Here is a 10,759-nt window from a genome sequence, read left to right on the forward strand (position 1 = left end):
ATATATATATATATATATATATATATATATATATATATATTGTGAATTTAGATGGTTTTGTGGGGTAATAGGATATTCATAAACTTTAAAGTGTCTTTTTAAAAATTCTAAACAACTCTAATAATGAATTTATGTTTTTTCTTGTTCTTTTTAATGTTATAAAACATTTCGATTAATGTTTCTAATTATATATATGAGCATGTCGTGGATCCATATTGTAAACAATAAAATTCGCGTCGAGAAAACAATAATCAAGAACGGAAAATTATAGCAACAGTCAATTTTATTATTTCAAATGCGAGTGTTACAATCTCTATAATTCCTCTGAATTTGCCTTTTCAAATATAAATTCAAGGGCTTTAAAGCCTGTTCTTGAATCTATGATGAACTTGAAATAGAACTTTATCTTGATCTTGACTTTTATTTGAACTCAAGGGCTTCGAGCTTGTTCTTGAATTCGGTGGTCTTGATCTTGATCGTTCTTGAACTTGAATGCTTAAATTCTTAAACTTGTAGCTTTGTAGAGAATTAAATGGTGTTTGTACCACGGAGTTTCTGTAGCTTCTTGTTTAAAATTTTATGTCTCTTTTCTGAATTATGAGGACCCCTATTTATAGTTTTAGAATAGAGGAGTTGCGATTGGAATAGGATTCCGTTCAGCCAATCAGATTTAAGTGACATGACATATGAGATTTATGGAGCAGGCTTGTCATCTTTGACACATGTCATGATTCTATTGATTTTCTTATTTGACTTGGCATGCCACATTATTTGCACACGTGGCGCCAAGATGGGCTCTAGGATAAGATGGGATTGAGTTTAACAAATTGGGTTCATCCAATGTAACCCAAATCAATTAATTTAGACTTTAATTAAATCCATATTTAAGGACTTAAATATTTAAGTCAATTATATCAATCCACAATATTTATTTGGATTAATATATTTATAAATTTAATATAATCCAAATTATTTTATAAATTTATATTTAATAAATTTTAAATGATTACACATATATAAGAGGAGGGAAAGCGAGGAGAAGAAAAAAAAGAATATTTGGTGAGATTTTTGTATGTTATCACTATTCCACTTGTTGACTCGCAGGTATATGAATGTGAGTGAATGATACAAATTATGAAATTTGTTACAAATTATAAGATTTGTTGTATAAAATTAATGATAGAAAATTGTGTGTTTATAAATTATTTTATTATTGATAAAGTTTATATTTTTAGTTTAAATTCTTATTTAATACAGAGATATATCATATTTTTATCGGTTAAATATATAAATAAGTCATACAAACCGAAACAAATAAAATATGACTTATGAGTTGTATCTGCCTGACGCGTAATAATAGAGTTGCAACGGTTCGACTTCATCAAATTTTATCTATTACTTGGTGCATGAAACAAAATTGTCGTACACATAATTAGTAACTAGCGCTAAAGTTTAATGTGTAGCTAGCGTTTAATCATAAATTTTAAAATAAATTATTTTAAGATAATTATATGTTCATAAAATTTTATCTTATTTAAAAATAGAATAGACAAATTATTTTTGAAATTTACGCTCACAAAACTTCAAAATTTATGGGTAAACGGAAAGGTAATGTCCTGGTGAAATGAATGAGAAGTATGTAGAAAGTCGGAAGTTGGAGATAAATATGGGAAAACATGGGAATCCAACAGAGTACGATTTTTTTTCCCTGAATAGTGCATACATTCACTTTATTAAATTCTATCGCCTGCTAGACGCCAACTAATTTCAGACCTTTGATTGAATTTTTTTCTATAGAGTTAATAAATGACACTGCAGCTTCCTGTTGCTCACTAACTAGCTACAACTTTAGCCCCAATCAACATTCTAATTCAATCTAACATCTTAACACTAGTACTAATTTGAAGTTAATGTATGTTAAAATTTAAATGATTTGTCTTAATTAGCGTGAAAGGAGAAATTAAACCGTTATCATTAAAACTAATTACATTAACTTTGACTAGTAACTCAACATTAAGAGACGCTGGGTCACGCTCTCTTCAGCTCCTGACCCCAATATAAATAATTCTCACTTCACACTTTTTCTAAGAGAAAAGAAAGGCAGAGACAAAAAGAATGGGAAAAAGTTTGAAGCTTCGGTTCTCCAGAGTTATTGCTTCTTTCAATTCCTGCCGTTCGAAAAACCCTTCTTCTCTTCCCCAAACTCCTAATTTCTTCCCACATAAGCTCACTAGTACAAAACACATTTCCCCCGATTTCCCTCTTATTGATCAAAATCACCGTAATTACGTGCCAGAATCCACGATGATCTCCGTTGGCTGTAGATCAGAGTTCAAGTGGGAGAAAGAAGAGAAGTTTCACGTGGTTTCTAGTTCCTTCGTGTCTGAAGAAGAATGTGAAGAGGAGATCAATTTGGACTTACGACCTCCTCTTACACCTCCGCGATTCAGTAGAATTGTTGTTGAGAAGAAGAAGAAGAAACAACAGCGAGTTAAAAAAACGAAAACAAAAAGTAGAATCATCCGAATGAGTACTTCCTCAGCTGATGAGTACAGCGGGATATTAAGCGGTACTAATACTGATTGGGATAATAACGAAGAGGAAACTGAAACTTTAGTTTCATCTTCCAGAAGCTGTTACGATTTCTCAAGCGATGACTCATCTACTGATTTCAACCCTCACTTAGAAACCATATGTGAGACCACTACAATTAGGCGTCGTCACAAGAGAAATGCCACCACCAAGAGGAGATCACTCAAGCAATCCAGACCAAGTTTCTCCTCTTCAAAAGGTAAAAGTATTGTTTGTGCGATCAAATCATTTAAAAGTTTCAAATTTAAAGATAATTTTTCAGTAACATTCATAAGTATTGCTTTTCACGCGTGGAATTTGGAGAGGATAGAGTAAACATAGATCTTACGGCTATTTTGTGGAGAGATTAATTTTGAAAGACATCTAAAAACAATAACATATTCAATTAAATTCCACTAACTAGAGTAGGGAAAGGATAGAGTTTACGCGGAGTTTACCGTTCAAAAATTCTGCCTCAAAGCAAATGCATATCTTATTTAGAGGTCAAAAATATATGAAGCTTAATCAAAATTCATTACATTAATTAAAACGGAAAACTATTTAATTTTTAATTATGTCTCAACATGCATGCTTCCTTTGTTACTTGTTTATTATTGGGTCGAATATATGAAAATATATTTTGGAAAAACTTTTGTTGCGCTAGTATTTAAAAAACTAGTACTAATTAATTATATTATGTTTGAACAGGTAGAAGATCGTCAGTTTCTACGTCATCCGATAGCGAGCTACCAGCAAGGTTATCGGTGTTTAAGAAGCTGATACCGTGTAGTGTGGATGGGAAAGTGAAGGAGAGTTTCGCGATAGTGAAGAAATCTCAGGACCCGTACGAAGATTTCAAGAGATCGATGATGGAAATGATTTTAGAGAAGGAAATGTTTGAGAAGAATGAGCTGGAACAGCTTTTACAATGTTTTCTGTCGTTGAACGGAAAGCATTATCATGGAGTGATAGTTGAGGCGTTCTCAGACATTTGGGAGACTTTGTTTTTAGGTAATAATGATAGAGTAAGGAGGATGTCAATTCATGATCCCACACCCACCTACTGTAGGTAGAAGAAGAACCTCCTTTGATTAATCATGATTTAGTTGTTAATTAATAAATTTAACTTTTCTTTTTTATGTGTTAATCATGATTTAATTGGAGTACGATATTTAACTGTTTTTTTGCTAGTGCTACTAATCATCATTTGGCTTTCTAAATTCTGAAAATACCGTAACTATTTGCACCTGAACTTGTTTTTCAACTTAAAATTGATAGTGCAGACACTTAGGTTTGATGAACTAGTAAGAATATTCAAAATATTAAAAAATAATAAACAAAATAAAATTAAAAGAATTTGATTCTAACGTCTAAAATATATACATAAAAATATCTCTCGCTTTAACATAAAGAGAGTTTAATGTTTTACTTGGCTCATGGGACTTCTAACTCCACCCTGGATAAATAAAAGGACAATGTAAAATTCAGTATAATAGCAAGTTAATGATAAGAAATTTACATTAATAATTGTCAATCATGAATGCTTTTGTTTGCCTTTTTGACCAAGGGGTATGTATACCTCTTAGCAATGAGAAAACAACAAGCCTACAACACGCCTATATCAATGGAATGATATATACTTTGGTTTAAACTTTTTAATTTCTTCAAACATTTTGATACATTTAATCTACTTATTTAACATCACATAATTCAAATAAGTATTTTTACTTTTAAAACTTCATATCAAATCAAAACATACGAAATCATGTTAGTGAATAGTCTAACTTTAATTTATAGTGAGAATTGGAAACTGATTCGCTGGTTCTGACTGGTCAGGATTGATGGATGGAACATAGATGTAACCCAACAAAGAAACTGCAAATTATAAATTCATAACGTCTTCCCCAAAATATGTATAAATTCCCATCAACTTTAATAGATTCTTTTATGTTTAACAATTTTCCAGGATTCCCTCAATCCTTGCATCTACCATATAGAATCAACAAGTCTATGCTAATATATATATATATATAAATAACCTAATATTATAATTTTTGACTATGAATTTGAGTTCATTGCAATATGGTTTGACTAAAGTGGATTGACGTGAAAGGAGTCATTGCGCGATATATATGACCACTGACTGATCCCTAATGTTACAGCAAAGCGACACCCATGAAACACGCATCCGAAATTTTACTTACTTTTATGATGCCACGTCTAGTCATTCAACTTGTTTTCTACAAATAATTGGTATAAAATTAAACTAATGTAGAATTAGCCAACAAAAAATTATTACTTAGTGGTAATCAGTTTAAGTTATACATAATCTTGATTTGTTATGCTATCAATAACAATATACCCATATAGTTATCAGAGTGGAGTTTTGCGGAGGATAGAGTATATGTTAAATTTATTTTTGCCTTGTGAAATCAAAGAGATTATTTTCTAAAAGACTTTTAGATCAAGAGAATCAAATCAAAGCACTTATAATAAAAGACAAACACGACAATAAAGATGACATGTCAAATAATAAGCGAACGTTATCAACAAAATTCATATTGCAATTATAGATAGGGCGGACCCACTTTGGGTCCAGGGGATTTACCCGAATTCCCTCGGCAAAAAAATACACGATATATATAAGGTAATTTTTCTGTATTTCTGTAGATGTATATATTTTTAACCCCCTCAATAATAAATAGAATAGATAGCTTAATGACAAGACCTCTGAATATTAAGCTAGATGTCCCTAGTTCGAATCCCTGTAACTAACATTTATTTTAGTTTCTGATTATTTTTTTTAGAAAAAGAAATCAGTTATGTTTTTTAAGCATTTTTAAGCTTTATTTTTCATTTTAAAAACGTGTTAAAAGTGTGGTTTTAAATCAAAAAAAATTCAAAAATCCCATTTCAAAAGACTTATTTACATATTTATACTTTTATTTTTTGAACCCCTAAACGAAAATTCTAAATCCGCCGCTTATTATAGATATCGCTTACGAGGAAATACTTTTATTGGGGTACATATGTATATGTTCCTTCTCACTAGAATTATTGTGGAAAGGCATCTCGAGAAATGGTAGATGCCAAAACAACCCACATTCAATCAAGTCAACATGGGTTGAAAGAGAGAAATATGATTTAGTTAGAATTTTAAGAATTATTTGATTTATTTTTACTGTGCATTTAGATATATCATTTTTAAAGTTTGAAATATAATCTTTATAGTTTTGAAAATAACTTTCATATTGAGGAGGAGGGATTATTATTTTCAGGTGCTCTAACGAAAAAATTGATTTTTTTACACAATAATTAAACCCCTTTATTATATACCAGACAAAAAAGAGAGGCCTCTAGATTAATAACAGAATGATTAGCCGTTTGCCATTGCTGTTAACTTTTTTAAAATTTAAGTTGAGTAATTATTAAAATTAAATAAAATTATATTAATACGATATTTTCTTTAAGAAAAGATATTTAAAAATTATATAAAAAATACTTTAAATTATTAATTTTTGCACATTTAAATAAAAAATACATCATAAAATATTAGACTTCTCAATTATATTTTTTTTAAAATGTAAAAAATATCCTTCATCCAACTATTATATTAAATATATCCTTTCATAAACCTGTTTAATTTGTTGAGTCTTTAAAAAGTAGTTTTAAGTTAATTGGTAATTATAAATTAATTTGGATGTAGTTAGATGTGGACCAATAAAAATACTATATATATTTAATTTTAAGAAATTATGTATGTCATTTCATCTTCTATTAAAAGGGAGGTTAAGTTTACACTCAAGTTTATCCTTGAAGGTATTTTTGATCTAAATAAGAGTCTGTTTGGCTCAGCTTAAAAGCTGGTCAAACTGACTTAAAAGCTGATTTTTTACTTATTTAGCTGTTTGGCAATACTCAAAATAGCTTATTTTAAGCCAAAAGTTAAAAGCTGGGGTAGGGGTGTTTATTTTTTTTTAGCTTATAAGCTGTTTTAAGTTGACCACATTTTTATCTTTTTGCCCTTAATATTTTTATACAATCTCCAAATTACAACATAACCCTAACATCTATTTCTTCCATTTTTCCCTTTTCACGTTTGGCATAACAACTTCAGCACTTTTATCCAAACACAAAACTGCTTATTTTAAAAATAAGTTTCAGCATTTTCAAAAGTACTTTTTTAAAGCTGCTTTTATTAAGCCCATCCAAACGAGCCCCAAGCGGATAGAAAAGCACTTCTAGTCCATTAGTTGGATGATGGGTTTTTTGAACCTTTTCCAATAGATTAAGGGCAATTTTAACTCTTTTTCAAAACAAATATAACTCAGGAAGCAACCACTTTTTAGGCTTTAAAGGCATTACAAGAAAATATTAATATCAAATTTTTCACATATAAAAAGAAAATAATAAGAATGATATTCTACTATTATAAAAATGTGGATAATGTAGCGGTATTAACATATTAATTTTTGGTTTTTAAAATTCAAATTGAGGGCATTTTTTATTTTCATATACCATAGCAAACGTGTCTCGATAATAAAACACCAACACATTCATCTTATCTCACATGCATCGCCTCATACCAACTTCAAAGCTATTGTTCTCTCTTCATAAAAAAAATATCAAACACAGAGAATAGACCCTTGAAAGCTTCAATTCTCAATTGTTTTAAGAAATATAATTGAAAAGAATCGGTAATTTATTATAATTTTTTTATAAGGTATTGTTTAATTTCGTTTTACTTTCTTATATCTTTGAATTTGTTGTTTCTGATCCTAATATTAATGGATCATTGCATTTAATTTTTTTACAATTGCATAATTTTTTTTCAATTCACTCCATAACTTTAAATTTTAGAAGAAACAAAAAAGAATTTTATCTTCCATTTAATTTGATTTGCACGAATTGATTGTTCTTATTTGTGAAGCTCAATTTTGATATCTCTCACAAATAAGAAGCCTAATATAAGCTCTTATAGGACGCATGTTATTGTTGTTTCCTTAGATTATTCTATTGAGATTGTTGTTTCACCTTTATGGTTAGTTGTTCTTTCAAATTATTGGAGCCTAAGTTATTTCGGTGGTAAAATATAATTAAATTAAGAAAATACAAACTGCAAAGACAAGATTTACATGTGAAGCTTTTAGAATAACATTATCGATTGGATATGGCGGAAAAAGGAATAAGGGATCTTTCAAACAAATAACAGAAGGTCATAAAACATCATTAGATTGTTATTTGAGGATATTCGTGCTAGAGAGTTAGTGAAAATCAACATTCTCGAGAATGTTTAAGTGGTCGTTCAGTTATATTTCATTGTTATATTTGAAAGATGTAGTTTCTTTTTTTTTAAAACTTTTTTAAGTATTTGAAAGATGTAGTTCTTTTATTTCAAAGTGAAATGTGTTGTTTAAAAACTAATACAGTTGTATTTAGCTATGAATACAAATTGATGTTATTTTGGACTCTTTGTGAAACTTCTTTCTCATTTTGAGGAAAATGAAACAATGGTGTTGCTATGACATTATTTAGATGCACATCATTCAATATTCTTTTATCAATTTTCAATAACACGCTTCAATAACACGCTTGAGTATTGAAGTGTGGTTATAATACTTAAAATTATTACAATAATATGGTACAATTTCAAATAACAAAAATGGTAAAAATATAATAATAATAAGCTAGATTAATATAATATATAAGACTAATTTATGAATAGAATATATAATAACTAATAAGATAAATATAAAGTCCATGCGCACACGAACAAAATTATCTAATTTCCTTAATAAGTGCTACCAATGTGGTAACTAAGTCAGCTTTTCATGTCATCTCCAATTAAATTAATTGTTTGTTAAATAAAAGAAAATTATTTATTGGAAAGCAGTTATGTAAATCTAGATTTTAAATAACCCTATAATTGATAATATAGAAAATGCAAAGAATACATAGAGGTGGCTCTAAGGACTAGAGAGAAACAACATTAGTAGCTTGTGACAAAGTCTGTATGCCAAAAAAGTTTGGTAATAAATACTCAATTTATCAAAGGATGCAAGTTGAGGAACGTAGAATTAGTGTGTAATCTGTTATGACAATTAATAGCTAAGGAGGATGTGTAGATGGTTACACGAGGTGTATACGAAGGCGAATCATGATATTTGAAAATATACACTTCTACAAACTAAAAATTATACTATATATATTAAATTATTTTTTTAATATTATAATCTTAAATATATTAAGTAAAAGTTAAATTTAAAAATAACAAAACAAAAGAAACATTATTTAATATATCAAAATGAACTAAAACAAAAATATAACATTATTTTTTTTTGACATAAAAGAAGAGCTAGCTAGCATAAGACAAAAAGATTTCTAGGGAGTACTACAGCAAGCAAATTTAAAATTTTTTTATTACATAAACTGGAAGTGACAGGATAAACTGTAAATATACTTTTTTCGTATGCAATGAAATGTAATATCTGAGATCTCTCTGTTAACTTGTTTAAATATTTTAACGCGTGCCTGAGTCCCTGACCTAGGCCGGATATAGTTTCCATCATGGATTGGTCGAACTCGATATGAAGTTTTGATCAAATTATTATTTATTGTTGGATAGTTAGATAAAGTGATTGAATCTACGTATTATTTTATGTCATAATTTGTTAAAATATGTTTAGTTATTCTAGTTTTGTTTATATCAACTTCTATTTTGCATAAAATTATATACTATAGATTAATGGGTTTCTATATTCCAAATTAAACATAATATTAATTTTATACATGAATAATTTACCTCCCAATCAACTACCAGACATGATACACTCTCATTTCATTTTTAATTGTCATATTCGTTTTTTCGAAGTCAATTTGACTAATATTTAAAGTAAAATAAGGTTAAATTAATTCGATATTTAAAACTAAAAATTTAAATATTTAAAAACTATATGAAAAGTCTTATAAATAACAATTTTCTTTTCATAAATGTTAATCAAAGTTTTTATAGTGACTCTAAGAAAAAACATTAAAATAGACGGAGGGAGCATTATATATGTTATATTTAATACATGCATAACTCATATTTCAGAACTTAAAAATATTAATATAATAAAAGCAAAAAAGTTTTTAGCCAGAAAATTTGTCGAGAATTTAGCTAGACTGAGATTTTTTCTATATAATTTTACTTTTTTTAAAACATTACCCGTTTAGCTTTAATACCTTTTACTTAAGGGAAAAAGACTCAAATTGAACTAATTTTTTTTATTAAAAAAATTGATGACATGGCGAATTATAATTGGTCATGTGTCAAAAATTGTTTTGTAAAATCTCTATTATAAAATAATGTTATGAATGAGTTTTTTCTTGAACAGTAATGACATAGATGAGCCAAACTTTTAACGAATGACATAAATGAATCTTTTCTGAAAGTTTGATGACATATTTGAGCCTTTTCCCTTTACTAAAAAATGAAAAAAAGAACAGTTTATTTTAAAATAAAAAAAAATATTATAATTTTTTAAATTTTCTAACCAAATTGTGACCATTTAGCACTTCTCACGATAAAATTTTCAATTCCGAATCGATCTACTTGCCCATGCGAGCAGCAAAAGTGGTGTAGAGTTTAGATTAGAAATACGTTAGCTGCATGAATATGGGATAAAGGCACCACCTTTTTCATGATTACTATAAATTCTTCGACCTTTGGGCTCTGAACAATTCAAGTTTCCTCAATTGTTGATAAATACACTGATACAAGCCATCAGAGATTTTTTTTCAAACCTTTAATCAAGAAAGTAGGCCTAAAATGGAGGGGCAACTTGTTAAATGAAGCATAACTTTTTTTATTTTACAGTTAGTGGTTTTCATATTCCATCAATTCATATTACTGCTGCTACCTACTTATACTTTACTATTGATTGTGCAAATCCAAAATCTTTGCTTTATGCATCGTGATCGAAGTTCGAGATCAATAAAGTGCAACTTCACAGTTCTCTTCTTTAGACTATTCAAAACCAAGAGGGATGTCAAGGGGGAAAAATCTTTTAAACGATTAAACAAATGTTTTCTAAGAGATTGTTTGATTCGACATAAAATTTTAAAAAAATATGACAAGACTTTGCAATATGTGAGATTGTTTAACTGAACATGAAATTTTAAGAATATGAAAAAACTTTGCAGTAAA

At 28.5% G+C, this 10,759-nt stretch overlaps 1 protein-coding gene across 1 annotated transcript; it reads left to right on the forward strand.

Moving 5' to 3' along the window:
* The first annotated feature begins 2,102 nt into the window (after positions 1-2,102).
* On the forward strand, positions 2,103-3,752 carry LOC107010546 (transcription repressor OFP7-like). The gene is made up of 2 exons (XM_015209836.2): positions 2,103-2,791; positions 3,280-3,752. Exons 1-2 carry the CDS (start codon positions 2,116-2,118, stop codon positions 3,642-3,644), a joined length of 1,041 nt encoding a protein of 346 aa, XP_015065322.1. The 5' UTR covers positions 2,103-2,115; the 3' UTR covers positions 3,645-3,752.
* Positions 3,753-10,759: the final 7,007 nt, after the last annotated feature.

This window comes from Solanum pennellii, chromosome 2 (genome assembly GCF_001406875.1).
Source record: "Solanum pennellii chromosome 2, SPENNV200".
Taxonomy (NCBI): Eukaryota; Viridiplantae; Streptophyta; class Magnoliopsida; order Solanales; family Solanaceae; genus Solanum; species Solanum pennellii.